The sequence below is a fragment of the Macaca nemestrina genome, chromosome 3 (genome assembly GCF_043159975.1).
Source record: "Macaca nemestrina isolate mMacNem1 chromosome 3, mMacNem.hap1, whole genome shotgun sequence".
NCBI lineage: Eukaryota > Metazoa > Chordata > Mammalia > Primates > Cercopithecidae > Macaca > Macaca nemestrina.
The window spans coordinates 188,669,716-188,689,217 of NC_092127.1; the positions used below are offsets into that span (position 1 = coordinate 188,669,716).

The 19,502-nt window shown below is 44.0% G+C and overlaps 1 protein-coding gene across 1 annotated transcript; it reads right to left on the reverse strand.

Annotated features, from left to right (window-relative positions):
• Positions 1–14,167: 14,167 nt before the first annotated feature.
• Positions 14,168–18,502, reverse strand: LOC105465843 (cytokine like 1). Its single transcript, XM_011714476.3, has 4 exons — positions 18,330–18,502; positions 16,250–16,294; positions 15,952–16,080; positions 14,168–14,355 (listed from the first exon to the last, which is right to left on the reverse strand). The coding sequence occupies exons 1-4, from the start codon at positions 18,480–18,482 to the stop codon at positions 14,272–14,274; spliced, it is 411 nt and encodes a 136-aa protein (XP_011712778.2). The 5' UTR covers positions 18,483–18,502; the 3' UTR covers positions 14,168–14,271.
• Positions 18,503–19,502: the final 1,000 nt, after the last annotated feature.

Below are 19,502 nucleotides of genomic sequence, written 5' to 3' on the forward strand. Positions count from 1 at the left end.
ACGCCTTATTTCAGCAAGGTGGTCTTCAATCTCTGATATCCTTTCTTCCGCTTGATTGATTCAGCTACTGGCACTTGTGTTTGCTTCAGGAAATTATCATGCTGTGTGTTTAAGCTCCATCAGGTCATCTGGTTATTCTAGTTAGCAGTTCCTATAACCTTTTATCAAGGTTCTTAGCTCCCTTGCATGGATTAGAACATGCTCCTTTAGCTCAGAGGAGTTCATTATTACCCACCTTCTGAAGTCTACTTCTGTCAATTCATCAATTTCATTCTCTGTCCAGTTTTGCGCCCTTGCTGGAGAGGAGTTGCGATCATTTGGAGGAGAAGAGGCATTCTGGCTTTTGGAATTTTCAGCATTTTTGCACTGGTTTTTCCTCATCATGGATTTATCTACCTTTGATCTTGGAGGCTGATGACCTTTGGATGGGGTTTTTGTGTGTGAATCTTTTTGGTTAATGTTGTTGTTGCTTTCTTCTGTTAGTTTTTCTTCTGATGGTCAGGCCCCTCTTCTGCAGGCCTGCTGCAGTTTGCTGGAGGTCCACTCCAGACCCTGTTGGCCTGGATATCACCAATGGCAGCCGCAAAACCACAAAGATTGCTGCTTGCTCCTTCCTCTGGAAGCTTTGTCCCAGAGGGGCACCAGCCTGATGCCAGCTGGAACTCTCCTGTATAAGGTGTCTGTCAACCCCTGTTGGGAAGTCTCTCCCAGTTAGCAGGCACAGGGCTCAGGGACCCACTTGAGGAGGCACTCTGACCTTAGCAGAGCTGTTGTGCTGTGCAGGGAGAATCCCTTTTGGCAGCATCAGCTGCTCTCCTCAGAGCCAGCAGGCAGGAAAGATTAAGTCCGCTGAAGTGCATCTGCAGCTGCCCATCCTCCCAGGTGCTCTGTCCCAGGGAGATGGAGGTTTTATCTATAAGCCCCTGACTGAGGCTGCTGCCTGTCTTTCAGAGATGCCCTGCCCAATGAGGAGGAATCTAGAGAAACAGTCTGGCCACTGCCGCTTTGTCATGCTGGGGTGAATTCCACCCAGTCCAAACCTCCCAGTCTCCTCAGCAGGGAGTGCATCTTCTTAGTCTGGATCCTGTCCTGTGCCCAGCACTAAGCCATGTGATAGCCTTCTGGACCCTCGGGCTGGCTCACCCTGCCATGCCATCCGTCCCCCATGCCCTTCCTGCCCCTCTTTTCATTGTCTGGCAATTCAGGGTGTCTTCTTATGTCCTCCCCTCCAGGAAGTCTTCCCGCATCAGGCCCCTTGTTGGTAACTGTCGGGAGTTCTGTGCTCATGGTTCATCCAGCCGAGGAAGATTGCTTCCCACACCGCTCTCTGCGGAACAGCTGCGTCCCTTCCCAGGCCCACCGCGGGCCTTCGCTCCACTCTGTGAGTCCTGACGTGTGCCCACTTCTTGATACCACTGTCCCCTATGTGATACCAGTGCACAGTCCATGGGTTGTCAAATTTGTTTTGTTTTTGTTTTTTGACCAAGAAGCAGCCAGTAGGTTGGAAGACTTCAAGGTCAAAACGATCCTCACTCCATGCAGCTGGACGCCTCCTGTGGAACCCCAAGAAGTATCCCCAGCTCCCCTCTGCCTCCTGCCCCAGCCACCCACCCACCTAGGGGGTGGCAGCATTTAACCATCTCACTCCCGAAACACAGGACACAAGAGAACTTTGTAATACAATCTTTGAAAACATAGAGGCAGGGCCAGGCGCGGTGGCTCACGTTGTAATCCCAACACTTTGGGAGGCCGAGGCAGGCAGATCGCTTGAGGCCAGGGGTTCGAGACCAGCCTGCCCAACATAGCAAAATCCTATCTCTCTAAAAACACAAAAATTAGCCGGGTACGGTGGCACGCACCTGTAATACAGCTATTCGGGAGGTGGAGGCACGAGAATTGCTTGAACTCAGGAGGTAGAGGTTGCAGTGAGCCAAGATTGTGCCACTGCACTCTAGCCTGGGCAACAGAGTGAGACTCTGTCTCAAAAAAGAGAAGAGAAAACATGGAGGTAGGAGGGAGTGGGGTTATTCTACAGCTGAGAGGCCAAGGCGCTTGGTGGGAAGAGCCTTGTGTTCAAACTAGAGGAACTGGCCCAAAGCCTGCTTCTGCCAGACACCTGTGCCTTCAGGTGAGCCACATCACTGTCTAAAAATCCCATTTCAACGTCATCTTTCGGATGGGAGATATCCACTGTGTTCTGAACACATCTCTCATTCATTTTGCATTTTGAAACACAAGGTGTAACATCAGCCACCATGTCTGTCCATGTTCTGTAAACTGCAGAGCATTAGAGAAAAAAATAGAGGTGCAGTGAGGATGGGGGTGGCCCACAGGTTTGAGGCTGGACTGGGGAGGGGCGGCAGCTCCTTCCTCTAATGGATCCCCGGTCTGAAGGGGACACTTATTCCTAGGGCCCAGTCTCCTTGGAGGAAGCACCACCTGTGGCCAGAGATAAGCAGAAGCTATAAATTCATTTTACAGAGGTCACTCAGACAGCAAGTGTGGCTTTATGGCATCTGGAACCCTCCTCCCAAGCCAGGCTGCAGTGCAAGAGAGGCCAGGCCAGATGTGAGAGGCTTATCAGTGATTTCAGGTGGTCTGCAACACTGATAAGAGGCTCACGACACCACAGGGGCTGGTGGTGGGGAGCCACGGAGGGCCAGGGAGTGAGACAAGGCTGTGCTGGCCAAGGTCTCAGCTCAGCAGACCAACAGGAGTGGAGGGCGTCCTCTCCCTGGTGGCCCATAACCCTCTGCGCTGATCCTCCTCAGAACAGGTTTTCAATTTGTCACCAGGGTACTATGGCTCCAGATAAATTCTCCAGCGTCAAAACTGTGCTTACAAATTAATTTTCTTTGCTAGATAAGTGTCTTACCCATGATATTATGCCTTCATAAGAGTTACTGTATTTGAATAATTTTACAGTAAACGGTTCCTTGTTATCCCACTTTTAATCAAAACAACACTTAAAAAAATAAAATACACTGCTTGAGGGTGTGAACTTGCGGAACGATTGCAGACCTTTCCACGTGCAGTTCAGCAGAGGAGAGGTGGTTTGGGAGGGAAGCATGGGGGGTCAGGTGCTGGGGGTTTGGAAAATGTACGAAGCAGAGCCTTGGAGAGCTCGTGGATACACAGGGGTGGAACTCAGAGGGTTGGTCCAGAATTTACGGACTTGCACATGGAGAGGGGAGGAAAGAGGAAGGAGGGAGGGAGGAGAAGGTGGCAGACTTGTCTGGTGGGAACAGCCCATTGAGTCCGTGGCTGGGGAAGGGAATTCTCACAAGTGGCTGAAGACGTGAACACAAAGGGAACACAGAGTGAAAGTCCACACCCAACAGCAAAGGATAAAGAGCCAGGGGTCCGCAGGGACAGCCAAACCAGCAGGGATGACTGGATAATCATTTCGAGGCCTGGGATCCTTCGACCTTTTTTTTTTTTTCTCCTTTCCTCAGGGAGGTAAGATGCCAGGCTGTGACGTGGGTCTGCTGTAGATGATGAGGCGCTGTGAGGAAGGCAGGGAATGTTCTTCCCACAGGAGGTGAGGAAGGGCGTCTCTCACTCCCACAACTTCTTCTGGTACTTCCTGGTAGATGAGCCCAAGACCCCTGCTTTGGCCCAGTGGGTGAGTGGATGGCCAGCAGGGGAAGGGTGGGCCCGGGAGGCCACCGACTATCCCAACACACCTTGAGGAGGGGTGGGAGTTGTGGGGCACCATATCCTCTTCCCTACTCTGCAGAAGCAACTAGTCTCACGCATGTGATGTGTTTCCAGTCCATTCGCCCAATGGACATACACTTTTGCAACTGGTTTTCTTGTTAGGCAAAGGTTTTTAAGATCAATGCAAATTGAATCTTGGGCATCTGATTCATTTTCTCCCATTCTGCAGGTTGTCTCTTCACTCCTGATGGTTTCCTGTGGTGTGCAGAAGCTTTTGAGTTTGATGCCATCCCATTTGTCTATTTTTGCTTTCATTGCCTGTGCTTTTTGGATAATACTCAAGATATTGCCCAGACCAACTTACAGCATCAGCCTAAGTTCTCCATGGACAGAGGATAGATTAAAAAATGTAATATATTGGCCAAGGGCCAACCTCCCCGATAGCACTTGGGTTTTCCTGTCCAGAGGTGGGACTGGGAGACAAGACTTGCTGTCTAGATTTCACAGGCCGACTAAGAATCCCTAAGCCTAGCTGGGAAGGTGACCACTTCCACCTTTAAACAAGGGGCTTGCAACTTAGCTCACACCCGACCAACCAGATAGTAGCTCACTAAAATGCTAATTAGGCAAAAACAGGAGGTAAAGAAATAGCCAATCATCTATTGCCTGAGAGCACAGCGGGAGGGACAATGGTCGGGACATAAACCCAGGCACTGGAGCCGGCAATGGCTACCCTCTTTGGGCCCCCTCCCTTTGTATGGGAGCTCTGTTTTCACTCTATTAAATCTTGCAACTGCAAAAAAAAAAAAAAAAAATTTAAAAAGTCTAATATATGTACACAATGGAATACTATTTAGCCAAAAAGGGGGAAAAACCTTTCATTTGTGACAGGAGGGATGAACTTCAGGGACATGATGCCAAGAGAAATAAGCCAGACACAGAAAGACAAATGCCATGTGATCTCACTCAAACGTGGACGCTGAAAACACTGATCTCATAGAAATAGAGTAGGATGGTGGTACCAGAGGTTGGTGTGGGGGGCTGCATAGACATTGATCCAAAGATACAAAATTTCATTTAGACAAGAGATCTATTGTATTGTATACTTGAAAACTGTGAAAAGAGTGGATTTTACATGTTTTACCACAAAAAATAAGTGTGTTAGGTAATGGATACGTTAATTACTCTGATTTAGTCATTCCACAATGTACACATATTCCAAAACATCATGTAGTACACCATAAATAAATTTAATTTTTATTTGTCAACCTAAAAAAAAATAAAATTTAAAAAAGAATTTGTATCAATTTACTATGTCAAAAGCAGCTTATGAGAGTTTCTGTTTTTCTTATCTGCACTAACAGTTGATATTATCAGACTGTATGTTTTTCTCCCTATTTGATGGGTGTAAAACTTTATCACATAGTTTTAATATGTCTCTCTCTGGTTACTAGAAAGGTTCAACCTCTTTTCATATATTTAAACAGCCATACAATTTATTCTTCTAGATGGGGCAGTCTGTATCCTGGCCATTTTTTTTCTCTCTTCCTTATTGATTTGTAGGCAATTTGGATAAATAGAGTTGTGAATTAACACATTACCTTTCTAATTTCTGTTTTCTTTTCCTTAGCTTTTCTTATTGTGCCTTTCAAACGTTTTTATACTGTCTTTTTATACCGTCTTCTCAGTGTTTTTCTTTCGTGGGTGTACTGTTTATGTCTTGTTTAAGGATTTTTTCCTTATCTTAATACACAAAGATATTGTCTTGTGTGTTATATGATACTATTGTTTTACTTGTTAACTCTGTCATCACTCTCAAATTTATTTTTGTTTATTGTGTGAGGAAGAGATATGATAATTTTTTTTAAGTGGATAGCCTATTGTCGTAACACTGTTTATTGTATTGTTTATTATATTCCCTCTGACTGGTCTTGCATTCTCAGCAATTTACCGAATTTCTATGGGTCTGTTTCTGGGATCTCTCTTCTGTTTCACTGGTTACTTACTATCTTTGCATCAATACCTTATTTGATTAATTTCTATAACTTTATAAGGAATCATGATACCTTATAGGGAAATTCCTTTCCCTCCCATTCGTCTTTTCAAAACTTACTGATCTTTTACATTTGTCTGTAAATTTTAGAGTACATCAAGACCCATCCTGTTGGGATGTCCACTGGATACACAGAATTTATGTTAATTTGAGATTCATAAACATGACTATCATTTTAGTTATAGAGGATATTTTTAATGTCCTTTAACAAAGTTTTATCATTTTCTCCGTAAAGTTTGTATACATATTTTCTTATATTTACTGCTAGGTACCTTATTTTTTCTGCTATTATAAATAAGATTAATTTTAAAATTGAATTTTCCAATTAGTTTTTAATACTTTATGTGAATACCATTCATTTTTATTATAAAATATTAATTAAATAATTAAATAAATGTATAAATGTGTATGTATATATATGAATGGTAAAACAGTGACCCATTGTGTACCTACTACTCTGCTTAAGAATAAAGAATCGCTATTAATTTTAAAGTCCTTCTTTAATATTATTGTTCTCCTCTATCCCGTCCTCTTCCTCTGCTCTTCAGGTGGATTCTGTCCTCAAATTTGTTTTAATCACTCTCTTTAATTTCTTTGAAGTTTTAACCCACATATTTCTAGCCCCAAAATATATATTTTATACTTTTCCTGTATTTGATCTGTATATCTTCTTCTGCTGCTTGTATTTTCTTCCTCACTTTATGTACCTGAGATTCAGCCATATCATTACATGTTATTGTAATGTATTAATTATCATTATCATTGTATGACTCGACACCAATTTATATATCTGCTCTATCATTGATGGGCATTTGGGTTGTTTCCAGTCATTCGCTATTATAAACATTCTGCCATGAGCATCCTTAGACATATTTGCTGGTCCATAGGTAAAATAATTTATCTAGGGTACATTTTAGGGTTACAGCTTGCTGGGGTATAGGATATGCACATTTCTAAATTTTCTAGGTAACAAGAAATTGCTTTTCCATGTAGCCGTATTACTAGCAGTATGTCTGTCCAGAGGACATGTTGCCTTATGTCCTCATCAACACTTGATATTGTCAGATTTTGGATTTTTAAGCATGTTTGTAGCTATAAAAGGATATTTACTTAAAACTTCACTTTTAAATCTAAAGATAGAGACAAACTGTCCTAATCCACTCATTCTAACTTCAGACCCTTCCTCTCCACAGGAGAATAATTTCTAAACTCAGAATATGTACAACTGCCCAGGCCAGAGGAAGGACGCCGGCTGCTGAGAAAGTGCCAAAAACTTGAGCCCATGTTCTGACTTAGGAATGCCTTGAGCTGGATTGAGGCAGCAGAAGTGGGATCGGAATCAAATGAATTAAGAAGCAATGACTCTGGAGAAAGTTTCCTTGTCTTTGTGTGGCAGCCAGGAAATTATCAAAAAAATAAGTAGACTTGCAATTCAGGAATTTGATTGCAAACATTTTAGAATGCATATCAAGTGCCCAAATAATGCCTGGGATGCCTTCACCATGAAGAAACATAATCTAAGTTATGACTCTGCTGACTTGAACATTTTCCACATAATTGTACTCTATTTTTTTTTTAATCTTCTCTCCTCTAACCCTTAATTGATGTCAGGACAGTCCCTTCCTCTATCCTGTGCATTCTTGATCTGACAATCTACAGAACTGAACATTCTGTAAATGCAGAAGGGGATTTTGCTTTTTTAGCACTTTTGCAAATCAACTAGGCTTAAATGATGAGAATTTTTGCCTAATAATTCTCAGTTGGTTTAAATTGCCCCTGGGTGTGAAGGTGCAATACTGATTTCAGCAGTCAAAGGACATGATCTGCCTTCCATTTTAATGGCTCACCTTGACCACTGTGCTGAGAATAAGCTGTGTTGGGGCAAAGACGGAAGCAGAGAAACCATCTAGGTAGCCACTGCAGTCATCTGGGGAAACAAATTTGAGTGAACTTGGATCAGGTGGGCAGCTGGGGAAATGCTAAGAATTGGTCACATTCTGGGTTATTTAGGTATTAGAGAGAGCAGGATTTCTGATGCCTTGGAAGTAAGTTATGGGAGAAAGAAAGGAGCCAAATTTAGCACCACGCTTTGTGGTACAGGCACAAAGATAGTCTCTAAAGCCACGAAGCATGAGATCCCAAAGAGTGTAAAGAGCACGCAGAGGAAAGGAAGGGAGTGAGGGCTGAGCTTGGATCACCCCAATGCCGAGAGGTCATGGGAAGAGAGGACCTAGAAACAGAGGTGGAGAAGAAGTAGCCAGTGGGGTGGGAAGAATCGGAGAGGTGGGGCCCCGGACGCCAAGTGAGAAAAGTACATCAAGGAGGAGGAAGTGATCAGCTGGGGCAGGTTTGATGATAAGTATGATGAACATACAAGGATGAAATAAGTACAAGAGAGAAAGGTAGTCCAGAAAAGAGAGTTGTTCCTTCTATCAGGGATTCTGCAAAAGTTTCAGGGTGCAAATTACACTTGAGCAGTTGAAAGACTGTAGGGGTTTCCAAGGGTATGGGAGGTGGGAAGGCAGCCCGGCATGTGCTTAGACATGGAGGTAATGCTACATTCAGAAAACACTTTGTTGTGAGGAGTGGGCATGTGTGTGGGTGTAGGGGGGAATTAGCAGTGGGTGAGATCAGGGAAGGCCAAGGCCAGATGAGGTGAGTCTTAGGGGAGCAACTGGTGGGCATGAAGCAGAGGAATATTGGAAGCAGATCTGCACCATAGGAAGATTGCTCTGGTTTGTGGGTGGAGGGTGGATTTGGAGGGAGGGAGGAAGACATGAGGACATACAGCAGGGAGCTGTTGCTGTTGTCCAGGTAGGAGGCTGGAACAAGGGTTTATGTTCAACTGTGCTCTTATCTTGGAAAAGGGAGTGCATGAACTTTTGTACTGCAGGTGCTCTCATCCAAGAGTAACCTTGGACTCTTCAGCAACTACTGTGTTGGCGTTTGATGGTAATTAGAGCTGATTAGAACTTTATTTCCATCAGATCCTATAAGTGCTTGAAATGTGTCAATTCATGTCACCTCCCAAATAAGCCTATGACATTTGTATTATTGTCATCCTCACTTCTCAGAGGAGAAAACTGAAGCACAAAGATGCTAAGTAAATTGTGCACCTGCACATAGCTAAGAAGCAGCAGAGCTGGACGAAAGCTCTGCACTCACCACTTCCGTGGCTCTGCTTTGTTTCACGAGGTGAGGCAAATCAGCTGAGAAAGTAGAACACAGGCCCTAAAGACTGACAAGCCCATGAGAAGCAAGTCCCCTTTCTGATGGGGAAGCCTCAGGGGAGAAGGACCAGCGATTGGCAGACCCTCACTTGGGACAAGAACTAATCGTGAGGTAAGACCCACCAGAGGATTGAGTCCTGAGCACAGACACAACCCGGTGTTTGCTCTGAGAAGCTTCTGAACTAACGTTGAGTCAGAACAAGCCAATGGAGAAGTCAAGAGATACAGAGGAAACAGGGATAACCAGCTGGTTGTGGAAGAAGCTGGAGAAGGAGTCCAGGGTGGTGGCCATGGGCTGGGACACAGAGGGAGGAGCAGTGTCCTTGTTTTGTTACTGTTTTAACCCAAATCAACACCCCTTCAGGAAGTGACAGCCTCCAACCATGTCCAATCTTTCTGCCCAGAAAAGGATTCTTCTTTACGTGACCCTGGTCATGCAACTAGTGATGGGGTAGGGATGCACTGCATGTCAGGCTTTACTGCAAGTAAAACCATTTACATTCGGATCCCTCTACATTTTCAGCTCCACTTCTCGACCTCCCTAACCACGCAATGGCATCCAAACCATGCCATTCACCTCCCCTGGAAGATTCCATGCCTGTGGCGATACTATAGCTCCTGCCTCCACCCCTTTTCAGCTCAACAAGCTCCCCGTTGCATTGCATGTCCTTGCCCAAATTGCAGATCCTCTAAGAAATCTTTCTGCCCGTTATTTGTGCCTTCCTCTGCTGTCTTTCAGATTTTGCATTTGTCTCCCTTGGTAACCTAAAAAGAGAAATTCTTTACTTTTCATCTCAGTGTTTGTTGAGTTCATAGTAAGTACTTGGTAAATATTGAAGAAGTGAACAAACAAATAAATGTCCTTTGAAGGAATACAGATGGAGCTGGAGGCCATTATCCTTAGCAAAGTAATGCAGGAAGAGAAAACCAAATATTGCGTGCTCTCATTTGTAAGTGGGAACTAAATAATAAGAACATATAAACACTTAGGGAGGAGCAACAGACACAGGGGCCTACCGGAGGGTGGAAGGTGGGAGGAGGGAAAGGATCCAGAAAAATAAAATAGACACTAGGCTTAATACCCGGTGGCAAAACAATCTTCACAACGAATCAGCATGACGAGAGTTTGCCTATATAAAAAACCTGCACAGGTACCCTGAACTTGAAAGTTAAAAAAAATTTTCTTAAAACCACAAATAAATCCCTGAAATGCTTTAATTAGTTCTTGTCTTCACCGGTTTGCTTTTACCGCCTGAACCTAGTAAAGGGTTAGCAGAACTATGAAATGACTGTGGCACTTGCCTGTTTGTCTGGAATCCCTTCACCACCATGTATTAGCTGTCTGGAGAAATCACTTAACCTTTGAACCCCATTGTGTTTCCTCCACTGTAAATCAGGGCTTATAGCCCCCATCCTGCAGCATCTTTGTGAAGAATCAGTAGGCTAAGGAATGCTGTGTGCTGAGTTCCATGCCGCCATATTCGGTATCAGCCAGGAAGTGGCAGATGACAGCGGCGGTGGTGATTAACAAAAGAGTCAGTCTGTTGTGTTATTTTCCTTTGCGAAAAGGTTATTTACTGAAAGAGTGACTGTTGTGGGTTGAATTGTGTCTCCCAGAAAGATGTTGAGTCTTAACCCTCTGTACCTGTTAACGTGACCTCATTTGGAAATAGGGTCCTTGTAGATGTTATCAGATTAGGATGGGATTATATTGGATTAGAGTGGCTCCTAATCTAATAACTACTCTTTTTATAAGAAGAAACCATTTTGAACAAAGAGACACAGACACACGGAGAACACCAGATGTTGAGGGGGCAGAAACTGAAGGGATGCATCTAAAAGCCAAGGCATGGTGAAGACTGCCACCAACAACCCTAAGCCAGGAAGAGATGAGGAAGAATCCTGTCCTAAAATCGTCAGAGGGAGTGTGTCCCCAATGAAGCCTTGATTTCAGAACTTCTAGCCTCCAGAACTATGAGACAATACATTTCTCTACTTTCAAGCCACATAGTTTGTGGTCCCGTATTATGGCAGCCCCAGAAACTAATAATTCTGTGGACTTGCGCTTCTAAATAGAGAATAAAAACTTATAAATCTTTCTCATATATCATTTGAGAAGTTAGAGGCATCGAGGATTAAGGTGGAAAAGCCTGGCCTATATGTAGAGAAAAGAGGAAAAGAAGCCTAGCCATATGTAGAAAGCTGAAACTGGATCCCTTCCTTCACCTTATACAAAAATTAATTCAAGATGGATTAAAGACTTAAATGTTAGGCCTAAAACCATAAAAACCCTAGAAGAAAACCTAGGCAATACCATTCAGGACATCGGCATGGGCAAGGACTTCATGTCTAAAACACCAAAAGCAATGGCAACAAAAGCCAAAATTGACAAATGGGATCTAATAAAACTGAAGAGCTTCTGCACAGCAAAAGAAACTACCATCAGAGTGAACAGGCAACCTACAGAATGGGAGAAAATGTTTGCAATCTACTCATCTGACAAAGGGCTAATATCCAGAATCTACAAAGAACTCAAACAAACTTACAAGAAAAAAACAAACAACCCCATTGAAAAGTGGGCAAAGGATACGAACAGACACTTCTCAAAAGAAGACATTTGTACAGCCAACAGACACATGAAAAAATGCTCATCATCACTGACCATCAGAGAAATGCAAATCAAAACCACAATGAGATACCATCTCACACCAGTTAGAATGGTGATTATTAAAAAGTCAGGAAACAACAGGTGCTGGAGAGGATGTGGAGAAATATGAAAACTTTTACACTGTTGGTGGGACTGTAAACTAGTTCAACCATTGTGGAAGACAGTGTGGTGATTCCTCAGGGATCTAGAACTAGAAACATCATTTGACCCAGCCATCCCATTACTGGGTATATACCCAAAGGATTATAAATCATGCTGCTACAAAGACACATGCACATGTATGTTTATTGTGGCACTATTCACAATAGCAAAGACTTGGAACCAACCCAAACGTTCATCAATGATAGATTGGATTAAGAAAATGTGGCACATATACACCATGGAATACTATGCAGCCATAAAAATGGATGAGTTCATGTCCTTTGTAGGGACATGGATGAAGCTGGAAACCACCATTCTCAGCAAACTAACACAAGGAAAAAAAAACCAAACACCGCATGTTCTCACTCATAGGTGGGAATTGAACAATGAGAACACTTGGACACAGGAAGGGGAACATCATGCACCAGGGCCTGTCATGGGGTGGAGGGAGTGAGGAGGGATAGCATTAGGAGATATACCTAATGTAAATGACGAGTTAATGGGTGCAGCACACCAGCATGGCATATGTATACATATGTAGCAAACCTGCACATTGTGCACATATACCCTAGAACTTAAAGTATAATTAAAAAAAAAAAAACTAGAAAAAAAAAAAAGAACCAAAAGTAGAACTGCCATTTGATCCAGCAATCCCACCACTGGGTATCTACCTAGTAGAAAAGAAGTCATTATACAAAAAAGATACTTGCACACGCATGTTATAGCTTCACAGTTCACAACTGCAAAATCGTGGATGCCAGTTGAGGGAATAAACTGTAGTGTGTATATATATACACATATATATATGTGTGTGTGTGTATGTATGTGTGTGTGTGTATGTATGTGTATATATATATGTGTATATATCTGTATATATGTGTATATGTATATATATGTGTGTGTATGTGTATATATATATATGTGACGGAATACTACTCAGCCATAAAAAGGAATGAATTAATGGTATTTGCAGTGACTTGGATGAGAATGGATACTATTATTCTAGGTGAAGAACTCAGGAATGGAAAACCAAACCAAAAGACCAAGAACTGTATGTTCTCACTGATATGTGGGAGCTAGGCTATGAGGACACAAAGGCATTAAGAATAATACAATGGACTTTGGGGACTTCAGGGGAAGGGTCGGGGGGGGTGAGGGATAAAAGACTACAAATAGGGTGCCGTGTATATTGCTCAGGTGATGGGTGCACCAAAATCTCACAAATCACCATTAAATAACTTACTCCACTAAATAACTTACTCATGTAACCAAACACCACCTGTACCCCAATAACCTATGGAAAATAAAAAATAATTTTTAAAAAAATAAAAATTAAAATAAAAAAGAGGAAAAGAAGCCAAAAGACTCCAATATAACATGTGGAATTTAGCAAAGTCAACATTTGAGATATTTTTTCAACAATCCCGTTTCTTAACTGAGATTTTATTGTTGGGTTCATAAATTAATTTAACAAGCATGTTTCACCTGCAGCGAGCTGGGGTGGCTACACTGCGAAGGGCATGGGCTTTGGAGTTATACAGGCTTGGGTTCAACCCAGGCTTCCTCACTTAGCAGCCAGTGGCCTCGGACAAGTTACTTGACCTACATGAGCCTCAGCCTCCTTCCATGCCCATCTCCATGTTTGCTGTGTGGAGTCAATAGCTGATATTCGTGATAAGTGCAGCAAAGCACTGCCTGTGGGTATGATGCAATCTGCCCCCAATGTAGATCCCCCAAAGGAAACAGCTGTCCTCAACAGAAATCAGCATCCCCAACACTTAAAGAGCAGACATTCATGCAGGTGGATGAAGCAGAACCAGAGACACCTGAATCTGACTGAAAGCGGGAGAAAGTTGCATCATGCTTAGAGCAGGAGTTTTCAAGAGAAGTGTGAAAAAAACACAACCCTGACACCCACCTTGGACAGATACAGCAGGACACGTGTTTCTCATTGTGAAGAGATTTTTTTTATTTGATTTTCATCACCTTTCAATGAAAGAGTGAGTCCTGTCAGTACTACGTAAAAAACTTGCAAATATATCTTAAGAGCATTAATTTCTTTTTAAATGAAAGAAAGTGAAGAAAGTTTGTGTTAGAAAAAGGCATAAGAGAAGCTTGGTTAAATGTAAGCAGGTTTCTATCAAGAAAGACTAAAAGTACCATTACTCCATTAAACCAGTAAAAAAACATACTATTTTGTGTGTTCTCAAGATAGTTGCTTATAAAAGAGAAGCTTGTTAGTCCTTTTCTTCTTTTTAGTGACCAAATCAACACACTGTGTATCTAACCATCCTGGCAAGACATGAGTCAAGGGAATGAGAAGCATGGTTGCTAACTCTATGCTCAAAGGAGGTTTCTGGGTAGGAATACCACCCCTATTTTCCAGAAGGTAGAGAGACACAAAACAGTTTCAGATACAACTAACACAAGACCTGTGGGGGTCATGGCTCTGGCCCATTAAGTCTGAGTAGTTGACATAACTTCAGTTCTCTTGGGTTCTTTCTCCAGTCTGGGCTGCCTTAGCGCTGATGATCTGGCAGGACTGTAGTCACTGGAATTGGGTATTCCAAGGCATTGCAGTCATCTAACAGGAAGACCAAGTCCTGAAAAAGATGTGCAATGAGCAGGAAAATTACTGAAGGTGGCCACGGAGTCCATATGCAACTGTAGGGCTCTTGGTTATCCTCAAAGGTCGTTCAGTTGTTCCCCTTTGTGTGAAAACTTCCCATCCCTTACTCTCCCCAAAAAGAGCTAGTCACTTCTTGCTTCACATTCTAATAGAATTTCATGTTTTTTAAAATTGTTATCACTTACGGAATTCACACATACATTGGTTGACCAGATGGATAGATGAATGGGTGAGGGAGGGAATAAATGAATGAACCTTAGTTGCTGAGCAGCATCCTGGGCCAGGAATTGGAATGACCAGGAAGATCAGGCCAGCTCTCACCTCCCCTCACTTCAGTCAATAACACTACTCATCACACTGTTATCATAATTGTATCAGCTTCCTATCTTCCCCCACAAACCAAAAGGAGCAGGGAGGAGGAGGAAACTGGGTGTGGGCATGGGGGAAAATTCATAACACATCTTTCATATAGGATCAAGAAATTATAACTTAATAGCTAATTACTACGGTTTCCAGAGGAGCTTACTCTGGGCTAAGCATGGTGCTAGGAATTCCGTATTTAGTCACCCTACTAGGCTTCTTAGGATCAAGGGAGTTACTGCAGAGCCCACACAAGATATGGGTGTAGTTATTATCATCCATCTCATGAGATGGCACTACTGTGTCCTCAGTTCAGGACTGAGGAAACTTTGCCTCAGAGGAGTGAAGGGACACTGCTGTGATTTGAATGTGGTCCCAAAAGTTTATGTGTTGGAAACTTAAACCCTCTGCCTTTGTACATGAACTAATGTAGGCTTTGACTTAATGACTGGATTAATGAGGGCTCTGCTCTTATGAATGGATTAATGTCACTACCTTGAGAGAGGGTTGCTTATTGCAAGGGTGGCTTTGTTAAAAAAGTGAACTCTCTCTGGCTCTTACCCTCTTGCTGTGTGATGACGTCTGCCATGGTATCACGCAGCAAGAAGGCCCTCACCAGATGCCAGCACCATGCTCTTAGACTCTACACCAACCTCCACCATAAGCTAAACAAACTTCTTTTTTAAAAAATAAAGTACCCAATCTGTGGTGTTATGTTATAGCAGCAGAAACAGACTAAGACAGGCACTCCCACTTGGGAAGCAGGGAGATACAGACTCAAGTTCAGGGCTCTCTGATGCTGAAGTCTGTGCCCTGCAATCACATGCCTCTACTTTTCACATTTCAACTATTGCTGATTTTCTGTCCTTTCCCCTCTCCTACCAGAATCCTCTTATCAGAGCACACCTGAACCCCCTCCTGCAGGGTCTCCTCTAACCTGCCTCACTTGGCTCCTGGCAGAGTCTATCCATGTGGCTGGGGTCTGGTCCTGGGGTGTAACCCCTGCATCAGTGTGCAGCTCATGGAGACAAAGGGCCTTGTCCTGAACCCCATCAACAAGGCAACCACGGTTGAGAAAGGGCTTTGTGAACTGAAAGCATCTGCGAAACATCTCTGCTCCTCTTCCTTGTCCCTGTCTCCTCCCAACCCTCCTCTTTGAAAAGTTCTTTGATAGCAAGTAGAAAATGGATTTTCAATGGCATCCACTTACCCTCCTGCAGAACGAGTTCATGATGGTGTACAGCTTCCGTGCTTTGTCCTTCAAGGAATCCACCTGGGCCACTTTCCAACACTGGGGCGAGGCCACAAAGTCCCGCAGCTTGTCCAGCACACAGTAATTCTGGGAGTGGGCAACGGGGAGGGGGCTTGTGGGAGAAGTCAGTAGCGAGAGGGACGGGGCTGAGCTGCGTAAGATCTCTCCCTGACTCTGTGCCACACAGCCAGCAGCAGAGGTTCAGACCTGAGTCCCTCAGCCCCAGACTTCCCTCCCCCAGGGAGAGCCCTCTTACGTGTATGTCCAGGTACAGCCTGGGCAGGTATCTCACACACGGCTCCTGTGGAAAGGGATAAGGGGTTCTGGGATGCCTACAGGGGCACACCTGGTCACAAAAGTCTCCATGGTGGCCCTCTCAACAGCCAGACCAGCCCAGATCCTTGGGGCCCTCCCTCATGCTATGACATGCACGGTACTTTCTTGTGCCATATGTCACTCCTCCAGAAATGGGCGACTGCGCTTCCAGAATTAGACTTTTAGAATACAACCTTTATATCGTTTGCTATGAATTAGGGAGATGTTTTCTATGCATACCCATTCAGAAATATACATACACGTATATACATAAAAGCAGTCCCATAACTGTAATATAGAAATAGTAATATAATACAGGAATACAAGTATATATACGCAGTATATATGTACATCTATAAAACAGTTCTATAACTATTTAGTTACATAACAGTTGTATAACTGCATGTAATTATAGACATTACATATACTTACATAAGATATATGTAATTATATGTATTAGTTATGTAGGCATTCTATAGCTAATATATTGTTGTATATAGTGTATAATATAGTAATATCAAAGTGCATATATATGCATACTTTTATATTTCTATATTGGGCTTCCATTTTTGTGCAGGGCTGAAGGGCAAAAGCCCTCGTGCTCTGCCCTCTCAGTAATCCCCGTGTGACCATGGGCAAGTGCCTTCCTTCAGTTCTCAGTTGTGAAATTAGAGAGTTAGAATGCATAATCTTTCTACTTTCTTCCCGCTCCGCAATTCAGAGCCTCTGGATTTTTTAAACCTTTTAAAATCAGATTCCTTTACAAGATGATTGCTGTCTATATTCGATAACAAGAAACTTGTGGGTAAATTGTGGTGAAACTGTACAACAAAATGTTAAAACAAAAATTAACTTATTTGATAGTGTCATTAAAACGTAAGTGGCAAAACTGCTTGTGCTGTTTGACCCAAATTTTGTTTACAGACACACACAACACACACGTATTTGAATACCTATATGCAGACAGAAAGCTGAAATATGATCCTCCAGAACGCTACAGCAGCAGCTACCTCTAGCTGGTAGTATTACAAGCAAGATTGATTTTCTTCTTTGTACTTTGTACATTTTCCAACTGTTCTACAAAGTACAATACTTTTACAATTAGGAAAAAAAATACATGTTATTTAACTTTTAAAAAGAAAATACCAAGAAGGTGTTACCTAGGGCATTGTAAACCCCAACATCTGAGAAACATTATGTTTTGTTTGAAGCATTTGCAAGTGATTAAAAGACACTTTTAAACTTTACCAAAGCTTTTAATGAAGTTTAATGCATTTTGTTTCGATGGAGAAGCAGGCAGAGGCCTGGGTTCTAGTCCCCAACAGCCCTTCTGGGACTTCCCCTCTCTGAGTCCCCAGGTCTCCCTCTGAAGATCGTGATCACATCAGCTGGCATCTGTTGAGTACTTGTTCCTGTAGGCTTGGCTCTGTGACCCGTGCCTGGGTTCACATCTGCCTTTGATTGTCAAAGGCACGCTAAACGGAGGGGTGCTACTGTCATCCCATTTTACAGACAAGAAAACTGAGAGGCAGAGGCTGAGGAATTTGCCCGGGTCCCTCAGCAGATGAGGGGTGGAAGCCAATTCTGTGCCACCTCTTCGGGCACACTCCTCACCAGGCTAACAAAAGGAATACACAAGCTTCATTCCTCCGTTCTCCTTAACTCTGATGTTCCAGACTCTATGGGGAGCTGTTTTTCTCCCCCTCCTCCCACTCCTTTTTTTTTTTGTTTTTTACATTTTACAACAGATCCTTTGATATTTGCTAGTAAGTTACAAAAATTGTGATGTCTTTACTTTTTCTTGTGTTTTGAAGAAAGCAAACCATTGGTACCATATTTAATAGGAGATGAATAAAACACAAACACTCCTGAGATTTACATTTACTAGAAAAGAAAAATATCCTTCTCTCTGTCTTTTTTTAATTTTTAATTTTTTTTTTTTTTTTTTTTTTGGTCTAAAGGCAAGGGTTTAAGAACTGAATGGGTCATGCACCCCTGTCCTGGGCGCGCGGGGGACTCACCGAGGGCTCCGAGCTCTGCAGGAGCTGGAAGTCGCGGGTCATCTCCTGGCTCAGGGCCCGCATGCGGGAGTAGCAGGTCGGGGGAGTGGGCCGCGCGGCGGGAATGCCCGCCAGGAGCAGCAGCAGCACGGGCAGAGGCCCAGGCGTCCTCATGGTGCCAGGCGCTAGTGCAGCCTCGCTGCCCGCCCCTTTATGCAGGCTGGGGGTGGTCCAGTGCGGCTCCACGCCTCCACTTCCTGTGGGGCCAGCGCAGGCTGCAGTCCATCCAGGGTGGGAGAGAGGAAGCCAGCACGCCCACCGGGCAGGGCCGGGAGAGGAATCCTCTGAGACACGAAAGCCCCAGGTTAAGAGGAGGGGCTGCCTGGAGGAGGGGGTGACAAAGGGTGGCTTTGCCTGCCCTGCACTTTCAGCAAGAAATTTCTCTCTCCACAGGGACTTTTCCTGAAATGGCGGGAACAGCAGATGGAGAGGGGTGGGGGATAAGAGGAGGACAGAGATGGAAGGAGGGGAGGGTCGGGGTAGAGGAGTGGGCACCAGGCCTGGGTTTGAATGGCACCGTTTGTCAAAACGGATATAGTGCCAGGAGGGAAAGGTACTAGAGGGGATGACTGGGCATCACTCCCTCCAGGCAGCCCGCAGTAGAGCAGGGATGCAGGGCTGAGGTCAGGCCACCGGTGTTGGGGTCCATCAATCACTAACCAGGTAGGTGAGCCTTGGGCCAGGCGCCCCCCACCCCCCCAACCCCACCAGCCTCTGAGAAGCCATGTGTGTGACTCTCGGTCTGAAGAACAGTCTCACTCAGTGACTGTATGTGTGGGAGTGTGAGTATCCCCACCCTCTTCCACCTCAAGCTGCTAGCACAGGCCCGGATGGAGAGCAGTCCCTCAGGAAGGGTTAGTTTTCAAGAAGTGCGTCTCCCTCAGGGCTGCCCTCCCAAGACAGTGGTAGGTAAAGGTCTAGGCTCTCCACTTAGACGCCCTGGGTGCAAAGCAGGGTCACTCCCTTCTGGCTTTGACCTTGGGCAGATTTCCTCAGTGTTTCCTCCATCTCCTTATCTGTGAGATGAGGATGGTAAGAATGGCTCACTCAAAAGGCCATAGTGAGGAATCAGCGGGAGACGGCATGACTAAGCAAGCCTCATGCCAGGCTCATTGTGTATTTCCAAGTGATTGG

Excerpts from the sequence above, each read along its gene's own strand:
- LOC105465843 (XM_011714476.3), bottom strand. The coding sequence starts at position 18,482 with ATGAGGACGCCTGGGCCTCTGCCCGTGCTGCTGCTGCTCCTGGCGGGC. Across the intron at positions 16,081-16,249 it reads GGCTGTACCTGGACATACAC|AATTACTGTGTGCTGGACAA; the intron begins GTAAGAGGGCTC and ends GCCCACTCCCAG. Across the intron at positions 14,356-15,951 it reads TGAACTCGTTCTGCAGGAGG|GACTTGGTCTTCCTGTTAGA; the intron begins GTAAGTGGATGC and ends CATCTTTTTCAG.